The sequence below is a fragment of the Megascapheus bottae genome, chromosome 30, assembly GCF_031878675.1.
Source record: "Megascapheus bottae isolate mThoBot1 chromosome 30, mThoBot2.hap1, whole genome shotgun sequence".
In the NCBI taxonomy this organism is placed as follows: domain Eukaryota; kingdom Metazoa; phylum Chordata; class Mammalia; order Rodentia; family Geomyidae; genus Megascapheus; species Megascapheus bottae.
Genome location: NC_143538.1, coordinates 6,500,673 through 6,522,377, shown reverse-complemented (window position 1 = coordinate 6,522,377; position 21,705 = coordinate 6,500,673). Strand labels below are relative to the sequence as shown.

General features: G+C 35.9%; 1 protein-coding gene and 1 long non-coding RNA gene across 6 annotated transcripts in view; one reads left to right on the top strand and one right to left on the bottom strand.

The window, feature by feature from the left end:
- Positions 1-16,781, top strand: part of LOC150044224 (uncharacterized) — a 35,970-nt gene extending 19,189 nt beyond the window's left edge. The window contains exon 3 of the long non-coding RNA XR_016533216.1: positions 16,698-16,781. This is a non-coding gene — a long non-coding RNA (uncharacterized LOC150044224). The remainder of the gene's footprint in view (positions 1-16,697) is intronic.
- Ube3a (ubiquitin protein ligase E3A) overlaps positions 102-21,705 on the bottom strand; it is a 60,677-nt gene continuing 39,073 nt past the window's right edge. For all 5 annotated transcript variants that reach the window (XM_090321771.1, XM_090321773.1, XM_090321775.1 and 2 more), the window contains 9 exons: positions 16,207-16,505; positions 12,959-14,205; positions 9,354-9,498; positions 7,713-7,918; positions 6,949-7,113; positions 6,541-6,696; positions 6,374-6,447; positions 2,548-2,691; positions 102-1,566 (listed from right to left, as the gene is read on the bottom strand). In XM_090321771.1, the coding sequence (XP_090177897.1) occupies positions 1,446-1,566; positions 2,548-2,691; positions 6,374-6,447; positions 6,541-6,696; positions 6,949-7,113; positions 7,713-7,918; positions 9,354-9,498; positions 12,959-14,205; positions 16,207-16,505 (2,557 nt within the window). In that variant the 3' untranslated portion in view covers positions 102-1,445. The remainder of the gene's footprint in view (positions 1,567-2,547; positions 2,692-6,373; positions 6,448-6,540; positions 6,697-6,948; positions 7,114-7,712; positions 7,919-9,353; positions 9,499-12,958; positions 14,206-16,206; positions 16,506-21,705) is intronic.

The window sequence follows — 21,705 nt, the reverse complement described above, 5'->3', positions numbered from 1 at the left end:
CAGGCTGATCTGCAGTAATCTGTTTAAATAATCATCAAGGCACAAGCTCAGCATATTAGCTGAAGCCTGTAGTAAAATGATATATCAATGTCTCTCCTTAGTTAAAAATACATAATCCTTTTATTTTATAATGCAAAAGAAAAAAAAAGAAATTAACATCACAGACACAAGACTAGGAACAGGGAAACTACTACCTTAAATATCCAGTAATTTAAACCTATTCTTTTCTGTAGTACATGAAAGTAATCTGTTAACAGTACTTTTGGAAGCAAAATTTAATCTTTGGGGATATACAATGTTAATTCTTAGGAGTAAAAATTCCATCCGTTTCCAGGCCTACTTATCTGTGTGACTGTGACACAAGGCACAGTAGCCATCCTCTCTGTTAAGACTGCCACACTGGTCACGTGCCTTAATAGTTGCTTACGCAAGGTGATGGCAACATGAAGGGGAGACGCTGGATTGTCTAAAATCTAGGTAATAAGTAATTCATAAAGTTTAAGTGCACTTTCACATGCTTTTTGTTTATCACAAACAACGAGCTTCCTTTGTTGCAAAAGGTTTGACTACCATATCATTTGGCCAAATGCACTTTCCCCAGTAAACTTAAAACAAGAACGACAACAACAAAATCCCTGTCCTTCCAAACTCTAAGAAAAAGGCGTGGCTACTTAAACAGTTCATTGCCAGACACATGAAGACAGCGTACTGTGGCATGAGTTGTTTTTTTTAAATTTGTTGTGCTGTTACTAAAGTTCTGAGGGTTGCAGTTCAAACATTCCAAGTTCTCCCTTCCATCTTTATGGATTTTCAAGATTTTGCACGGAAAACTCTTTAGGGGGCTAGACCAGCAGAACTTGCATCACACTGTTTCCAAGACTTCAAGTTTCAAAAGCAAAAAAAAAAAAAAAATTATTAGGGAAAAACAAAACAAAACAGTTCCTGATTTGAGTTAGATACAGGGACACCCCCCCTCCCCCCCAAAAAAGCACACACTTGCAGGTTACATGGTCTACAAATGATGGCAATGTTTTTCTTGGGAGAGTAGTTTTGTTGGTATATATATTTAAATACTCAAAAAGGCTCAACCTCAAGCAGTAATAAACACAAGCAAAAGTGATTTAACCCTTAAAATAAATATTCAGAAAAACCTCTCTGTACATACAAGTGAAAGAATAGGTAACACTTTCACACAAAAAATAATTATAATAATAATAAAGGATTTGTTCACATATGTAGCCGAAGTCTGCTGCTCCAGCCCTCAGGGCCCGGTGACGCAGGGGCACAGACATGGTTGACTACTGTGGTTCTCTACCTTACAGCCTTTCAAACTGTCACACTATCACCACCAACGTATCCCTCCGTATATTTATTACATTTTTAAACTTTTTCTCTTTTTTTTTCTTCCTTTTTTGTTTTTCTGTTTGTTTGTTTGGATTTTTGTTTTACAGCATGCCAAATCCTTTGGCATATGTGATGGCCTTCAACAATCTCTCTTTAAGTTTTTCTTTGCTTGAATATTCCGGAAGTAAAAGGACATTAAAGCAAGTATGAGATGTAGGTAACCTAAATAGAGAAAGGGGGGGAAAACAGGAAAATAGTAAGTCAGGGGAAATATGCTCAATATTAAGTATGCCTACTTTTAGGTGGATTATATATATGGTTAGGATGGTTTGCAATGGGAATTATACATTAAGCAAATTATAAACAAGATTGTCTTTATCCTATAACTAATACTACGATGATGGTGGTAGCAGTCTATTACATCCATTGAACAGCTGCCATTTTAGGTTTTCAGTACTTGTACTTTATATAATTCTCACAACAGACACACAGACCTTTTTAGAACTGAAATCACTGAGAACTAACACTAATTTGGGAAAAATCTTCAAACTTGATTTTAGATTTCAAAGTCTACGCTCCCTTAATGTTTATTAGAGATATTGCTAGTAATATGACTAGGAAAGTCATATTTCATAACAATTATAATTTTACATTAGTAGAATGATGAGTTAAATAATGAAATATAAACCCTGTGAGAAATGTGTCTGTACATTTAAAGCACTAAATATGCAACTGCTGGTGGTGTGATTAACTCTCTCACATATATAAAGACATACAATGAGATAATAAAATTAAATGTGAAAATTACGTTAACAGGATAAGAATTTCAGGCTGTGGCGAATATAATGTAACCCTTCTATTAATTACAATAAAAAATATATGAAAAAAATAATTTCATGCTGAACTGCTAAGCTTCAATTTAAACCATTCTAAATAGATTTCCATTTAATTAGACTTTTCACTTAACAAAAGTTTAAAAAGAATCACAATAATTTGAAAATCTGCACCGTAATTTTAATGCCACTTTTTAAAGGGTTTCTCAAACAATAGTCAAATATTCTCTGAACTGATGATTGATGTGAACTGGATGGAGTTCAAAACAAAAACCAAAAAGGTGCTCAGAAGCTACAAAGAAAGCTCCTATGTGAGTGATATGGAATGCCAAGTTTGCAGTATGTTATAGAATCAGAATGCAGTAATTACCTTTCTGAGTCTGGGCCGTTTTTGGCTATGATCATCTTTAGTTTTCCCAGACCTCCCACAGGCGCTCTGTCCGTGCCCGTCGTAAACTGCAGGAAGAGTCTTTTCTGTTCATCTGAAAATGAATGAACAACTTCCCAGAACTCCCTAGAGGGGAGAGATACAATTCGGATTTTACTTTGGCATTCACTAGTACTGGCACTAATAGAAGGTTTATAGTGTAAATATGAGGAGACAACTTTCAAGTCATTTTTAGGATGACAGTTTTAACTGGTGATTCAGTAATTTTACTAAGGCAAATTTATCTTAAGAAAGCCAACATAAATATATAAAACCTCTTCTTTATGCTATTTGTAAGACTAAAATAGAAGTAAGACCCAACGATAATATGTATAAATCATAATATAATCACAATAGGTAATAACAAAACATTTCTATGAACTGAAAAAATACTAAGAACATTGTCAAAATTAACTGTAGATGTTGCCTTCCTCCCTTAATTTTCCTCTTTAGCTCCTCATTCATAACTTGGTTAGTGTGAGATGATACAGATTAATAAAAAGACAAAATTGTAAGATAAAACACCAAGCCAAATAATACATTGTGGCAATAAAGTGCATAAATTTTATAGGACTGAACTTACATAAAACAGTATGTACTCTGTAGGAATGATTTTGGCATGTACAGTCATATGAAGCTATTTTAAGAGAAATCTCTGGCTTCCTAAAAACTATGTAACAGTCTGATGCTATTCTGCTCTAAGAAGCCAATTTATAAAGAGCACGCTGTCATGCTTGTTTAAATTAGCCATCTATAAAAATAATATATACATTAGTCAACAGCTAAAAACTTAAGATTTTAGGCACAAATCAGGAGTACTTTGAGATGGTTATGAATGCATTTTAGTATTTATCTGATAAATTCCTTCCAGAATCATAGCAGAGAATGTCACACTCAACTAGTCAGTAACACCAGTTACTACTTTTATGACCAAGACAGGCTAGCATTTTTTATTTCTGTGGCACCATGAATGTGATGTCACGTTTCACCAACTTTATGAGCCTTCCTGGTGTTCACTAATCTTTTGGCACTTCTCTGTCATTGTAATTGCCTTTCTGCCCCTTGGGGTTCCTGCAAACATACTATTCACCTAGAAGACATACAAAAGCCCAGGCAGGAGGAAACCCTAGAGGCACTGGAGAATAAAGTATGATCACAATCCCAACATAACAAAACCAACTGAATAAAGTTCTCTCTTCTTAAATTATGTGATACATTAAAAATACCAGATTGAAACATAATTTAGAAAGTTAAGAGAAGCTTCCTTGGCAGCAACTTAAATCATGTCTACCCCCTCCTAGCTCAACAACCTGTCTTGCTCTAAAGAGAAAGAATATTAAGAACATCTTAGATTCGTGGTCAGGAATCAGAATGGGTCCAAAATTGGCCAAGGGCCCTTGAACATGGTTTCTGTCACCAATGGATGGAAATGGCTAGAAAAGATGCTTTAAACAAGATGAAGCCAAATAATCAAAAGGCACTGTGTCACATAAGAGCCATATGCCTAAAGAATTGTTTTACCTCAGCCAGAGACTGTGAGACCTACTGATAGTAAGTAAATGAAAAGTTTTAAAATCCAAAAAAAGGTGCTACCAAAAAAAAAAAGTCTTGAAGCAAAGTTTTCTAAAAGAGAAAACTAATCAGAAGGAGTAAACAATAAAAACATGCATGTCACATTCCAAAATGGAAGTACAACAGCAGATATGAAAGAACATTAAATATCTACCTATAAAAAATCAGAGATAACGAACAGATATGCTCATACATAAGGCGACAAAGCGATAAATAATACAACCAAAATTCTACTGACAAAATTCTACCAAGAGCCTAGAGATATAACAAGGAAAGAAAAGTTAAAAAGTACAACTAAATCCACATAGAAGACTTGGCTTGGTTTGTGACACTCATCTGTAATCCTAGTTACTTAAGAAGTCCAGGAGAATGAAGTTCGAGGCCAATCAAGGAAAGAAAAACAAAAAATAGACATCATCTCAAACCAAGCACAGGCATAGTTGCCTATAATCCCTGCTAAGAGGGACACATCAAATAAGTGGATCGTGGTCTGAAGGTGGCTCTGGGAAAAGCATAAGACCCTACCTGAAAACATAATTAAACCAAAAAAAAGGGGTGAGAATGAAAGCACAGACAGTAAAGGGACAAAATTCATATGAAAGCACGATAGAAAAATTAATTGTTTTTTACATAAGCTGTCACTGGAACTTCAATCCATACGGTATGACAAACAAAATAAAACAAAAACCAGGACCCCGAGTCTCTTGTGTATCAGGCAAAATGTTCAGGATACAATCCAAACAACACCTGTCATACCATGTACAAGGGGAAAAAAAAATCACAAGAAGGAAAGAAAATCACCTGACGCCAACACAGACTTATAAGATCTTGGAATCCTGACAACGCCTTTAATGCTGTCATCATTGAAATGAACTGACAAGCCATTACAAGTTCTACTGTTTCAGAAACAATAGGCACTCTCAGCAATAATAATAATAATGGAAGTCACAACAGAAAAGAGCAAAATGGAAATTATAAACATGTAGAATGAAGATGACAGAAGTCAGAAATCTGAACAAAAGAAACAATAGACTGAAAAAGTGAACCAAGTGTTAGCTATGTGTAGAACAATAACAAATGACTCACAAATTCTCATCATTATGGGCTTGGGAAAAAAAAGATCTGAAAGATTATCTGAAGATGAAAGATTATCTGAAGAAAGAATGGCTGAAAACACTCCATGTTTGGTAAGTGATACAAACTACAGCTTAAGCTGAACAAACCCCAAATAGCATATATGAAACCACAAATGTTCTTCAAGCACACAATAAAACTATGTTGCTATAAAAATGAATAATTTCTAAGAATATTTCTCCATAAAGAATACAAGATATTTCTCTTTAAGGAAGCATTACGCTGACACTCCTTTCATAATTTTGTTAAATGTCCTATCAATAGTATTGTCAGTATTTCTGATACTACATGCAACCAACAAGTGGAGCCTTTTTACCACCAAATTCGCTATCTCAACCCTTTATGAATCACCTATGGAAGTGAAGTGACCACAATACAGTAGTTTCCAAGAGTAAATCCATTCACAACAGTTGAGAGAAATGACAAATGCCAGAAAGAGCAATAACATCTTGCAGTAACCTCCTACAAATCAAGATGAAAAAATGTGTAACCTATAATAGGTCTGTAACAAAGGACATGGAACAATACTTGTTGCTGGAGAGAGTTAACATTCAACCTTGCATTTAAGGGAGTTGTAAAGCAATAACTTTCCAGGAAGACTTGTTTGAATGCCTTCTCGGCTCACCCTACCAGCAGGTGGCAAAAGGACACCAATGTCCCTTTTCCCAAGCTCAGCAGAGAAGGTGAAAGCTTGCATCTTTCAGGATTAGACGGCACAAAACAGACAAGTAGACTAACAAAAGGCACTGGAATGGGGGAGAAGATGGTGTTGGGAATAAATTTTAGTACCTACATACAGTCCTTGTCCTGTTACCCTGGGGATTAAGTTAAGGAATGCACCACTACACAAGTAAACAGGGTATCAAGTAATTTATAACTCAAATGCAAGAGATAGCATGAGTGTAATTCATTTATGAAATCAAAAGACTACAAACAGACCATCATAAATACAGTTCTATTTTACAGCTTAAAATTGTGGGTGGTTATCTGGGAAATCAACCTACAGCAAGAACTGAAGTATAAGCACACATACTTTCTTCCTTTTAAGGATCAAGCGCCTCACCTAATCACAATGGCGTCCCTGCTATAGCCACCGTCGTATTCTGTGGTTTCTTCCAGTGCCTGGAAGTCTAGATTCTGCAAATTCAAGGAAATATGTCTTAACATCTTCCACTACAGCGTCACAAACAGTAAATCAATGCATGATTATTTTGGAAGACATCTGCTTACCCGGCTTCCACATATAAGCAATTCAATTTCTTCTGGTCTGAATAAGTATTTTAAGGGAGATTCATTGGTTACCATATGAAAACCTCTACGAAAAGCCTTAAATTGTTTTTCTACTGACTTATTGAGAATATAGTCAGAATACAGATTGACAAATTCCTGTAGGAAACACAACCATAAGATCTACTTTTAAAATATGGTATGCAAATTAAAAAACAAGTATTTTTTTTTCAAGGGAAAACATTCAAGAATATTTTTATATGCAAGAAACTGCAGCTTTGACATTTATATAGATTTGAGTTCTTGACATCATTGTTCTTGGTTTGAACAATGTAAGGTATTTCTTTGAAGACTACAACATGCATGTTTGAAATGATTAAAATAGCAATGATAAAAAAAATACTTTATTACCTTCCTGTTTTCATTTGTAATTGGAATTTTATCACCGTTCTCCTTTAGATCATACATCATTGGGTTGCCAAAAAGATCTGTCTGTGATATTTGGAAAGTGATCATCATATCATCTTCTACATTCCCTTCATATTCCAGTAAATCTTTTAAGCTCTGATACAGAACCTAATAACCAAAAATGGAAAAGTGAGGTACCACGGAACACTAAAACACAACACGCACACTTATTTCATTCTTCTTAGAATGTAAGCATAGACCATCTTCTGTCTGCTAACAGTTGATAATTACAACGGAAGTCAGTCATGATTTCCCACCAGTGTCCCAGCAGTCTCAGAAGCCTCACACCAGTACTCAGCAGCCCATTTCACGTGCTCAACACTAGACCCTCCTCAGTGCTTCTAGCTAGGCTACTGTTTTAGGCAGGGGGAGAGTGGGAACCAAACTCATTCCCCATAGCTCTCAAATAACCAAAGCAGCTCTGAGATCAGCTGAGAGTCAGATAGTCCATTAAAAAGCAAACAGTTTCAAAAACACTTCTCTCAGAATCAAGTGATTGATGGCAGCAAAAATTCTAAAATTTCTGTCCTTTGAGTTTTTCAGTGTTCAAAGTAGTTAAGCCAGATTAAAATAATTCTTAATCTACTGTGTATAAATACCAACAAGAACCCCAAACAAAAATTTAACTAAATAATTTTGTAGAAATTCCCTTAAATAAAATGTAAGCGACTGAATTAAAAACACACACACAAAAACAAAGAACTTACTGGGTGAGAGTCTCCCAAGTCTCTGAAAGTTCCTTTTTTCCCCATCAGCTTCCTGTAGACAACCATGGGAAAATGTACATCCAGTATACAGTTATTGTAAATAGCCAGACCCAGTACTATGCCAATCAGAGTAAACTGACCCTCCGTTTCAAAAGAGGATGGGTTAAACCAAAATAATTTTGTAGACTCATCATATGTGAACATACCTACAAGAAATAATTTTATAGAAAAACATATTACTTTTATGCTTTATGACAGAATAATGAACAGTGCAAATGTCAATTTGAAAGAATATACACCTAGAACTTAAAATATAGTAAAAGTATACAAAAATGAAAACAATATCCAAACATAGTACCTGATTGAGGGAAATACTAATATATAATTTTAAGTTGCCAAAGTAATAAGCAACTGTGGAAGAATTCTAGGAAGGCAAACAAAGGCTTTCATTAATTCAAGTACCATATATGGTTAATTTGCGTTCATACTTTATCCACTCAATAGCTGAAAACAACATGCATATATTTTCTCTCTTTCAAAAAAAGTTTTGTGAGTCTCTGGCTTATAATGAACATACAGTTTTGCTTAATAATAAACATGACTGAAGAATACAGCAAAGGTAGTCTCACCATAACAACATTTGTTTCATGAACCCAAAATGTAATAGAAAGTAAGAATAGTAATAGAAAGGTAAATTCAACACACATGCGGCAGTAAGAATCCCCAGGCTCAACAGCTCAACTCTCAAAGTCTAACAAGATAATGTACATTATTCACGTCAGGACTCCTTACATCTTAGAAGAGTCCCCCTTTTCTTTCCTAAATTTTTTATTCTCAGTTTTCAATGCAAGCAATCCTGATGAGATAGGGTGCGAAACAATGTAACTATTTTTCAGAATTTGAATTCTGAACCAGCTCAGAATAATTAAGTGAAATAGACTATTGAAAAGAGCATCTCATTTCTACCCGGCCCAATTTTTCACTTTCTGAAGACTGAAGTCTGAAGACTGACATATGGAATATGTCTTTCCCAAACTGTGTTCAAATAAAACACTTCAGGAGACAAATATTGTATGTGGAGTGAGAAATGTGTTCTGGAGGTTCCCTTCACCCCTAATCATTTTATTTCTTTATTTTACTTGTTATTGCTGTGACTGGGTGTGCACTCTGGGCCTGTATCACATAAATACTCTACATTGAGCCATATGCTCTCAGTAAGAAATTTTATGGCAAATAAGCTTAATTTGATATGAGGCAGTGCTTCTGAACTCTGAGTGTAATTAATACACAGTGAGTTGTTCTCTGAACAGACATTTTCCAACCAATCTACTTTCAAGAAAGAACTCCATGAGCTGAGTGACCATTTTAGGCTACAAAGAGCAACAAAGATCTGTTCATTTTGTAAGTATCGCGTTCTAAGATGTCCCAATTAAATACACCAAAAAAATGATAATTTGATGCCATACAGGACCAATACAGATGAGTTTCAAAAGGGAAAAAAAATCTAGTTATATACAATTCTACATGATCCACACCAAAACCTTTGCTGCTCTTGAGAGCTTGCAGCATTTACAAACTAGCATAAAACAAATTCTTAATTCAAAATGGTGGAATCCCATAATTATAAAACAAATTATTTACCAATATCTGGATTGAAGATTTCCTCCACAACCAGCTGAAAAAATTCTTTGGAAACCCCACCCTCGTCAACTCCTTGCTCTCCTTCAAACTCCACATACAACTGCTTCTTCAAGTCTGCAGGGTTCTCCATAGCAATCATCTCTAGCTAGTAATTGCAAAGATAAGTGTAGAGAGAAAATGAATGTCAGTATCAGAGGACAAACAAAAGTAAGTTGAAGCAAAATAAAAACAAGAAGAAATGAAAAGGAACAAAGACACTGATTTTTTTCTAGATAAAAAAAGATAAAACTGCTAGTTAACGTTGTTGTTGTTATTCTCACAGACATGCAAAAATAGGAAACCGGATAAAAAATGGTTACTCTAGTGGTGATTTGTTTTAAGATCAGTATGGAGTAGAACATTAGAACTAGATTTTCTTCTACTTATTTATGAAAGGACAAGATAGATAAGACACTAAGATGGCCTATTATTGACTGCTCTAACTCATTTGACAAAAACAGTAGAATACAGGAGCTTGACTTCCAATCAGTAGTCTATTATGTTTACTAGAGTAGAAAAATAGATAGGATAAGTGAGAAAGGAGTTCAGAGTCTTTCTCAATAGCATTTAGTAGTTATCACTATTAATGGATTAATAAATTAACAGTTTATATCCATATTTTATATGGATTTGTTATTATATCCATAATAGTTTATATCCATATTTTCCTGAGAATGAAACATACCCTGCCTTAATGTCCTTATTCTTTTCAACTATCACGTAACAAATACTATTGTTTACCATTTCCTCAGATATGAATCTTTCACCAAATACATTTGAATCCACAGAACAATGTAGATTAACTTTAGTTAATTATAAGATTAATCAGCAACATTGGATTTCAATATGATGTGTTTACACTGTAATTTCTTATTTTATAAATTTAGAATTTGATAACAATGCCCAATTACCCATTTTCTAAAATGCTTCCAACATCTGCTGGCTAATTAAAAAAAAAACTACTCTTCAAGATGAAAACAGTAATTAAGGATGTTTATCTAATCATTCAAATGTCATTTTACAAATAGCTCAAGTCCACACAAACATCATTAGAGTAAGTGTATAATAATAAGTGTACAATAATTTATCTACATAACAATAATAATCTCATAAATTCATGAATCAAGTCATGTTGCCCTGTATCCATTGATCCTTGAAATGCCAACTGCCATGCCAGCTGGATGGTCTAGTACATTAAAAAGTTTGCCAGCAGCAACGGGGGAAAAAAATCAGACTGCACAAAACAGTAAGTTCTTTTTACCAAGTTTTGTTTCAGTGAGATGTGTAAATTACATTCTAGGAAGCTATGGAAGTATTGCTAGGGAATGATTGGCTAAAATGACTTCCAGGTTATCTTCAGCTTTGGGGTTCCACAGTTTTAGCCATTGTGGTTTTTAGCTTCAGCTTTAAAGAACATCTGTTGTTCGACAGTGGTTCCTAACATTTACAGATTCATGTTTAGGCATATACTAAGAAACATATTTTCTTTTAGAGCAACCATGTTCTTTGAACAATAGGGTCACAACTTTATGCTCAGAAAGGACATAAAATCTTGTAATCTAGTTCCCAGATTTGATAGTCAAATAAAAATAACCTTCAGGGTAGGGGGGACATGGGGATTCTAATTACTTGTCTCATGCTAAAGAACATGTAATGACTATCTCAGCTCAAATTTGGTACCTTGGCAACCTCCTGTATTGCTACATAACCCATTTCTCTCTTTTTCTTTTCACTTCTCAATTACTTAGGTGATGAAGTAGGTAAATCAATGTTTATTTTTAAATTTCTATCACCAAGACAGACATACTTATATGTAATTAATTGCAAAATGAAAGAAAAATTGTATGATATTTAGACTATACATCTTATTACTTTCCCCATCCTCATGGATTTGTAACCTTTTTAAAAGATTTGGTGGAGGTTTTCCCTAAGATTCAGGTGTTGTGTGTTCTAATATTAGCTTTACCTAAAATATATCATATAACAAAACAAACGTATTTACACTTTAAATAAGATGTTATATGTCTGTTCATTTCCATCAATCTGTACTCTTCATCCTGAGTACCACAAGAATTTAATGCAATAGGTTCTGTATAGTCAATAGAAATACTTAATTTCACTTCTCTTTGCTTTGATGGCATGTATAAGAAGCATCATAACATGGAATTAACATGACATAACATGATGAGCTTAGATGGATTCACTTCTAGAAATCCATGCTTATTTGTAAGTTTGCTACTATTATTATTCTGTTGATTCTTAAAAGGTTTTTTGGTTTTTTTTTTTTTGGCTTGTGTAGAAGTCTAGCCACCCTGCCATCATTAAATAGACATGCTCTAGGAACAATATGAACAATATATGGAATTTATAAAACAATTATAAATAGCAGCTCACTCCGTTTCGTGAGTCTTCTGAACTAATTATTACTAACCTCATTTTACTAATGGGGACTATCCAGTTGCACTCTTAGCCAATCCATTTGTTTTTAAGTAGCTACTCAAACTCCTAGAATTCACTTAGTAAAGCAGAAAACAAAGTCTCTTACCACCATAAATCCTATCCTAAGCATGCTAGTTATTTAACTTCTCACTATTTTCCCAGCTTAATGTCTCTGGATGTGACAGATGATACCAGTGCCATTAAACCCCATATTCTTAGAATAACTGCTGTTTTCTCAGACGTTTCCTCATTATCCTCCTTAAAACCCTCACAAGCTTGCTTGTGCTCTCTGTGCACAAACTGCAGTCATCTTCCCAAATACTGGTCAGCAGCCTAGTCTTACCAGAATATCTGGGGATATAAACACAAGTACAGATCTCTAGACTCCCATCAGAAATCTTTTCCATTTCAAAGTCTCGACATCAGAACCTTTTACCATTTAGAAATTGTGAAAGCAATTAAAGACACCTTACAGATGGCAACTGTCTTCTTCCATCCTATCTAAACTCTATGGCTTTAAAAAGCAAATTTAAAAAATTTACATGCACAGTATCTTTGGGAGAGGTGTTCAAGATGAATGGTGATTATTTATCTTTAAAAGATATACCCAACCAGTCCAACATTAGGATCATCTCCAAACAAATGGAACCGGAGCTTTCAACTCATTATTATTCACGTACTTTTTTCTAAGGAACAACACAAAAACAGGAAAAATTTCTCAAGAGGACTTCAAAGTCTTCCTGACAACATGCACCAACTGCCCTGCTTATCTCCTCTAGTTCAAAATTGTAGATGACAGAATTTGCGGGACAGCTTCCGTATTCTTACTGTGTCATTATTAGTAACTATCCCCCCATTACTATCAGGTAGGTGTTGCTACATTGTCCTTACTCGAATCCTTCCTAACACTGTTCTCTTCTGGAGAAACTTTTAGAGCTAGTTTTCAAGACTCAGAAAACGGACTGTTTCTCAAGATACGGTCATCATTAGATTAAGATAAAGATTATCACTGTTTCCCAGTGACATACAATGAAAGTGTGATGTTTGTTAGAAATACTCATTGTGCATTCACTGATTCAGGTCAGGCTTTTAATTTAGTACTACTGTTAAACAGCAGCCAAACTTACCCGGACAAGTGCATCATCTATGATGTGGTCACGTCTGACTTTAAGTCTCAAATACGGATTCAACTGCTGTCCTTGGACTAGGCTGTAGAGAACAGTGATTCTTCGTTCACTGTACATGCGAATTCTATTGTCATAGTACAGTCCCAAATTTTTTGTGACAGCATTCAATATAAAGGGACATGTCATAAAAGAGAATTTGTTCTCTGTTTCCACTTTGAAAAAAGTGTAATCTTTATCCATTTCTAGAACATCATTCAGTGGTTCATTAATGAACTCTTCAAAAGAGATGAGTGGTTTCCGGCAATCCAGAGTTTTAACACCCAGTTCAGTTTCTAGTGGGTCCACTCGAGGACCTTTCTTATTTCTCCTTTCCTCTCCCAGAAGCTCTTGAAGGGTCAACTCGCTGGACTCAGGGATGGGCTCTTCATCATCTTCTTCATTGTGGTTTGTGTCCACTTCCCCTCCCACTACATTTGCATAGTAAACCATTTTCAAGCACTTTGAAGCAGCAACAATGGCATCATCATCATTCACTAGATTTCGGCTGTTAAATTCATTGCTTATGACTTTGTAAGTAATAAGTTGCTGAAACGTTTCCATCATTCTCCGAATCTGGTCTGCACTGTATTTTGACCACAGTCTAATCAGTTTGCCTTGGGCTGCAAGAGGTAACTTGCTCATAGCTTTGCAAAATAATGGCAAGGCCATTTCCAGATACTCAGGACTGTGGAGATTTCTATTCTCCATCACAATAATGAACAAATTCAGATAATTGGGATCTCGGGAGTATACGTTATGATATGTCAAATCACATTCCACATTAGGTGACAAATACACAAGTGCGTTGAGAAAGGCAGTTTCAATTTTTTCATTTGAGAGCAATCTTGTGTAGACCCTTCTGATTGAATCGATATCCACAGACACATCCTCAGAGCCTAACTTCTGTACATTGTTGTCTCCCTGTGAGCTGTCGCCTACCCTGGAGGAAGACGCTTCTGAGTCTTCTTCCATGGCGGCAGCAGAACAGGCAGCCTTTTCCTTTTCATCTTCATCTTTGTCTTCATCCTTCTCTTGAAGAGACTTTAGTTCTTCCTTGGTATGTTGTTTGATTTTGCGAAAACTCTGTACCAATGCCTCAGCACTCGAAAAAACTCTTCCAATGACACGAATTAAAGGGGAATAATCCTCTCTTTCTCTACATAATTCAAGAATTTCATATACCAGCTCTTCAGTTAGGTAACTCACATCTAAAAAGGTCAAAAGAGAAAAAGAGACCATTCATTGCCATAATACATGCATGTTTACTTTGTTGTTAAGGTCGACTAAAAAGTAAAATAGCTAAATACTATAAGATAAAATAGCTAAAATCACAAGTTTGAATTATTTTTTAATTTTTGTCAGTCATGGGGATTGAACTCCAGGAGTGGCCACTGTTCCTGAGCTCTTTTGTTTAAGGTTAGCACTCTATCACTTGAAACAACATTACCACTTCCAGTTTTCTGGTGGTTAACTAGAGATAAAGAATCTCACCTCCTCGCCCCCCAACAGATCTCGGCCTCCTGAGTGAGGATTACAGGAGTGAGCTACCAGTGCCTGGCTATGAATCAGAATTCTTGAAGCAAAAAATGTACCTAGATTCACCAATGGAATTATTCTTACCTATTCCTTTTCTTCAGTGAACTAATACCAACTTTTACATTCTTTGATCAATACATAATAATCTCATAGTAATACATAATGATGTATTACAGTTCCAATTCCCTTTGTATTCCAAGTAGGTATTATTAGTATGTTGTATCAGAACAATATAAAATATATTACAGTTAAACTCCTTTCATATCCAAATTATATGTTAGTATATTGTACTAATGGTAAAAAATAAACCAATGCATTATACCCAATGTCAAACAATACTCTTACAACCTTACTGTGTAGACAGAGAAGAAATACTATTATTCTGAAAGGTTTTTGACTCTTGTTCTCTTTTCAAAATGCTAAGACTTGTCAGTTATGCCTATAATCCTAGCTACTCAAGATGCTAAGATGTGAAGATCAAGGTTCAAAACCAATCTGGGCAAGAAAGGCTTTCCCCTTTCTTATAGCTAGTGAAATGAAAGACATTGTTTTATAGGAGAAAAACAAGTACTCTATTCTGTGTATTTAAATTCTGGAGAATAAGCTAGGCATGGGGTCAAGTCCATGACTAGAGCTACTTCAACAAGTCTGTAAGATTTCATAACCAATACACCTTGAATGGCTTGTAACTCTGATCCCAGTTACAAAAACAAACACATCACTTAAACAAAAAGGGAATAAACAAAAATGCACCTCATTTAAAATAAAGAAAATAAGCTAAAGCAAAAAGGACCTGGGGGTATAGCTCAAATGGTAGGGTACAAAGATAACAAATACAAATCCCTGGGCTTAAACTCCAGTAGAGCCCAAAGAAATTCTAGACATTAAATATATTGGTCAAATGACGTAATGAAAATAGTTGGTCACTCCCTTCACGAAAGAGATGGATCAATTATGAAATATTTTTGCCTCTTAAATCATCCACTGGTTAGATGATGATCTGGCTTTGGGTGCAGTTAATACTGTCTAAGGGACAGCAACATCCCAGACTTCTGGATCCTCTGTAAAGAATCTTGATTTTCTGCTTCTTTCAGTATGAAGTCCTAGGCATCCGGGGCTCATGCCCACATTTATTCCAGCTGTAATATGATTTATCTATGTTTTGTGAGCTTGTCTAAAAAAATTCACTGCATCTTAATCCATCTGTGAAAAAGTAATTTAAGGAGGCAACCAACACATAACACAGCTTCTGACCAGCAGACACTAGATATATAAAATGTAATGAAGGGGCCAAGAGTTTGGTCTACTGGCAGAGTGTTTGCCTAGCATGCATGAAGACCCGGGTTTGATTTCTCAGTACCACATACCGAGAAAAGCTGGAAGTGGTGCTATGGCTCAAGTGGCAGAGCACAGCCTTGAGGAAAAGCCCATGGATAGTGTTCAGGCTCTGAGTTTAAGCCCTAGGACTGGCAAAAAAATAAAATAAAAATAAAATAAAATGTAGTTAAGACACAAATTCAAAGCATTTCTAGGATCCTATTAAAAGTCAAAAGGGGCTTCCACAACACTGAGACACTGAGGTCACACAATAAGGCAAAACAACAGATCTCTCATATTTAAGTCTCTCCTATGGTTTCCAAACAAGCATGCTCAATTAAAAACATGTATCTTACCTTTGAAATCAACCCTAGGTTTGCCTTCCTTCTTGTTCATTTTTATCTCCGAGTTGTTTGGGGCACCTTTTGAGTTCTCCAGGTAAGCTGAGCTCGCACCTTTCTTGGAGGGATGAGGATCACAGAGCTTTGCATTAATCTTATAAAGCTCCAAGGCTTTAATAGCTGCGGCATTGTTATCCATACGAAGGAAGGTTGGACAAGAAGCACAGAACTCGTTCGTGCAGGCCTCATTTCCGCAGCCCTCGGTTAACTGGTGGTAGTAGCGCTCTATTAGATGCTTTGCAGCTGCTCGCTTCCTGCACCAAACACCCAACAAGAAGCACGGTCACTAGTACAGCTCAGAAACAAAGCACAGCCCGGCAAGGCAAAAGCCAGTCACGCACTGAGGTAGCAGACTTAACAATATTAAGATGAGATGTGAAGAAAAAAAAAATGAAACCACTATTCCCTAACAACCTCTGACTTGTGGAACATTTGTTATTTTCTAGGAAACCAAGACTAAAGCGCCCATGCTTATCAAAGGCCTTGTTCTGTATACTGGGCTTTGGTTAAAAAAGGAATGGCACTTTATTTGGTGGTATATGTGCTTGAACTGGGTATTGCAACAGCTGGAAAGTAAGTATTTATAGCTCAAAGCTTCGTTATTTCATCACTTTACATATTAAAACACTTCTTAAAAATTAAAGAATGAAATCCAAATTTTCTCCTCCACCCCTTTCACGGCCGTGAGCATGTTACCTACGTAAGTGCTTTACCCCTGCTGCACACCCCAGTATTAAGCCCCCCTGTATCTCAATAGTTGTAAACAGTTGATTTGCAATTAATATGTTTCTACTTAGAATGAACACATTTCCAACTACCAACCATGAGAACTTTAAAAGTAACCCTACAAATGAATTACCTAAAGTTGATACTGTATCCCAAATGTACAATCTTGAGCCTTTTGCTTTTCTTTGATAAATCCAAATGGCAGGACTACTAAAATATTTCAAGCCCCATGAACGCGAAATCTAATATACCCCTTTCTTTGTAAAAATAAGTGTGTAGATTAATGTATTATCACTAAGCTGTTCCAAGAATACTACTAGACTACATAAACTATCTCTATAGAGATTCACAGCTTGCTATTCCTGAGATGTGCCAGAAGATGGCAAAAGGGTAAGCAAGGGACATGGGTAAGTCTTATTTTATCTGAAATGTAGAACTCTTAGACCAGCAAGGTAGCTAACAAAGGGTGACAATTCAAACACATTCAATTTATTCTAGTGCTTACATTTACAAACATTCCATGGTAATTTACAACAAATGGCATGCAGACAGCAAAGAAAAGAACCACAAATCTCAGAAATTGTACAAATGTGACTTGAAATATTTTACTTGTAAGTAGCTATAAAACAAGAAAATCACATTTGAGGAAAAAAATCTGTTCCTGACATAAATACATGCAAAATGTATAAGTGACGTTAAAAAAAAAAAGAAATATAGAGTACAAGTTAAAAGGATGTATTGTTATTCTCCAGTAAAGAATTTAATATTTGTGCTAAGCTCTCAAACTATATAGTACATTTGTCTAGTAAAATAGACATATTTCTGGAGGAAAATTATGAACATAGCAAAAATATGAATGAGAAATCTCACTTGAGGAAAATAGACAATTTTATGAAAATATTTCTATGGAATCTGGGGAAATTCTGTGTTCAATAATGGGGGAATTACTTAAAATATTACTGAAGGGCTGGGAGACTGGCCTACTGGTAGAGTGCTTGCCTAGCATGCACAAAGCCCTGGGTTTGATTCCTTGGTATCACATACACAGAAAAAGCCAGAAATGGCTTATGGTTCAAATGGCAGAGTGCTAGCCTTGAGCAAAGTGTCAAAAAACAGTACCCAAACCCTGAGTTAAAGCCCCAGGACTGCCCCTCCCCCTCGCCAAAAAACCAATTACTCAAGATTTGCTTCTCAATTTACTGAGTAAAGGTAATGGATCACTGAACATAGAACGAAATTGTTAAGTAGAAGATTTGCACTGTGTGTTCCTGAGTGCTCTGAGCATCAGCCCCATTGCTGAAAATCACCATTTGTTGAATGGCTGGGTAAGAAACTTAACACAGGTTAATTTTGTCTGATGGTCAGATGGACAATCAATGGGGAGACCGAGAGGAAGGAATCATATCTTTTTGGTGTTGTTAGAAGCAAGGAAGGTCTCCCTTATGTAGCAGAGACTGGCTTTGAACTTCCAATTTTCCACCCCAGAACCCAACCCCCTAGCATGGCAGGATTGCAGGCATGTCTCACCACACCCTGTGGGCAAATCTTGTACCCAGTATCACACAAAGGAAGAAATCAACTAGGAACCGTTCAGGAATATTCTGACTTGTTCCTATTTTAATTCACTGACATTATATTGTTTTTACAGATCATGATTTTGAAAAGAAAACAAAAACAAAAACTGGAGAGAGAGGGGTTACTAGGGTTTGAGCTCAGGGCCTGATGACTGCTAGCAGGTGTCCTACAATGAACCATGACTCCAGCCCTTTTTGCTTTATTATATTTTGGATAAGGTCTTGCCCACTTGTCTAAGGTCAGCCTTGAAACACATTCCTCCTACACATGCCTTCCAGCGGTTAGGGTTATGAGCCCTGAAACACAGAATCGACTAGGTGGGATGGAACCTCTGTAAGCTATTTGCCTCTCCCTATTTTTCCTAGACTGGTATTTAATTACTACTAATCTCTATCTCCTGAACAGCAGGAATTACAGGTAGGAGACTCATACTGAGCTGTTCTTAGTAGTCAGGAAAAGTTGTATGAGAAAAAAGAAATCCAATAGTCTGTAACTGAAGCACAAAACTTCTCATACATCATGTATGTTGTCTTATACCACATAGGACTTTCCTGGGGCAATGTTAAGTCTAATGTTTTGAAAAATCTATGTGTGGTAAGCCCTTCACAGACAGCCGCATTCTAGAAGGCAGTAAATCTTAACAGAACTTTACTCGCCGGCCACCCCACCCAAATTCATCTGTTAGCCCTGCCACTTCTATGATCTTCAACAAGAAACCTTTGTGTCTTGGTTTCCTTATCATTAGTGGTGGTATATATGAAGATACACACTCATAGTTATGAGGATCAAATGTGTCACTAAATATAAAGTGCTCAGATGATTGCCTGGCCTATATTAACCCCCATTTAAGTGTTAGCTGCTAAGAGATGGCTGTATTAACCTGCATTCTGCTGATATTCAAAACTATTACCTAATAAGTCACATATTTAATGAAAAGAATTCAAGCTAGGTTTGACTTTGAAGCTTGAATGTTAAATACTGCTACAGGGATATATTAGAACAACCACCTCAGATTATTATGCTCATCTGACCCCAGGTTACAAATAACACCTTCACTAGTAAGTGACTAAAAGGTCATCCTACCAGAACTTCCATTACATGGGTAGAAGAAACCACAGTAAACATGACTTTTGCCTTACTCTAATGACACCCAAGTTTCCTCAGTGCATCTAATTTAAGAAATTTAAATTCCAGCTGGAAGGCTGCAAAGTACTAAGGACTCCTTCAGGAAAATGCCGTTACAGTTAACGACAGTTAACTGGTGACCAAATCACAGCTCACACCACCTGTTGTTTATTTAATAGCTCACAAGCTTAGAATATATTACATTCTTAAATGGATGAAAAATGACATGTTTTGCAAAACAAAAATTATATACATATGAAATTCAATTTTCACGTCTAAAATGTTTATTGAGATGACATAGCTATTTGTACACTGCAACAGCTATTTTAACATCCTGACAGCCTGGACAGACTAAAATATACCTCCTGGCACTTCACTGAAAAATGAAATTAAATAAAAATTACCATCCTTTACACATCAATATTGTTTCTGCCCTGCCCTTCTCTGGCCTCTTCAGTCTTTCTTCACAGTAGATAAATGCAATAAAATGTAGACCTTAAGTTCAAGTATTACTACAGAGAAGAAAGGAAGGAAGGAAAGAAGAAAGTAGTGCAAAGGAAGGAAATAATTTATTTTTGGCTTTCTCTTGACAGAATCCTTTCGATGCAATTTACTAGCCATTCATAAGCAAAACTTTACAAAGAGGTATAGTTTACTATTTGTAGGTTACTCATATTCTACCAACTTTGCTTACAAATCAAAAAACAAAGTTCCTTATCTGCAGTAATTTGTTAAATATATATGCCTTTTCATTTAATCAATAACAAAGATCAAGTGAGACCTTCCAATGAGAATACTGAATGTGAATCAGGACACTTGAAAATATTTTTCCATCTAAAAGAATTATTTTTTCATTCATTTATCTAATTTCTCTTGTTGGAACAACTTGATGGCAATCTTTAAATTAGTTTCATCTTGTGTTGGGAGGAAAATGCTACTACCATATTGCAACTTTCTAGAAAGCAAGTCTACTGGCACACGGAATAACTTGCACAAGTGGAAGTGAAAGGAGGAAAAATTCTCAGTATCAGTTAAGAAGAGTCCAGAACTTACTGCAAACACTGATAAACTGATAAAGAGGGTAACTATATATAAGACTTAATTTACTCCTTTCAAGAAATAAATACTAGAATATTGTATCCATATAAATAGTAAGCCTCGGCAACCAGAAACCAAGAGTTGCTACCACCACAGGAGATCTTAAAAATGCACTAAAATCCGACAAAGTAATAAATAAAAGCACTAAGAAACCAATTAACAATTGTCACAAAGTGAAGATGTAACAGTGGGCAAAGCAAAGAGTATGAATTAAAGCTACAAACTGCAATAATAGAAAGAAAATTATGAGATGAAACACATAAAGAGTGGATAAAATATAAAGTAAAAAATGAGCCCATACCTATCATCTCACCTACTAGGAAGGCAGAAATGAGATGGACCACAGCTGAATTACTAAGATGAGCTGGGCAGCACGGGCTCACAGCTGTAATCTTAGCTACTCAGGAGCCTAAAACCTGGAGGCTCACAACTTGAAACCAGCCTGAGCAGAAAAGGCGGTGAGACTCCATGTTTTACTTATTTATTTATTTATTTAGTAGATCATGGGGCTTGAACAACAGACCTGGGCACTGTCCCTGAGCTCTTCAGCTTAAGGCTACTGCTACTGCCCTATCCCTTGAGCCACAGCACCACTTCCTGTTTTCTAGTGGTTAATTGGAGATAAGAGTCTCACAAGCTTTAGTGACCAGGCTGGCTTTGAACTGCGATCCTCAGATGTTTGGCTGTTGAGTAACTAGGATTACACTGCGCCTGGCTAAGACTCCATATTTATTAACCAGCAAAAGTGTCAGGTTGGAGGTATGGCTCAACTGTTAGAGCACCAACTGTGAGCAACAAAACTTGAGTAAGAGCTTGAGGCCTTATTGTTAAAGCCCCAATATTAGTACAAACAAAAGGGATGAATCATAAAATAAAAAACGTAAATGGATTTATAACTCAAAAATTGAATCAGTAATCCAAAATCTCTCA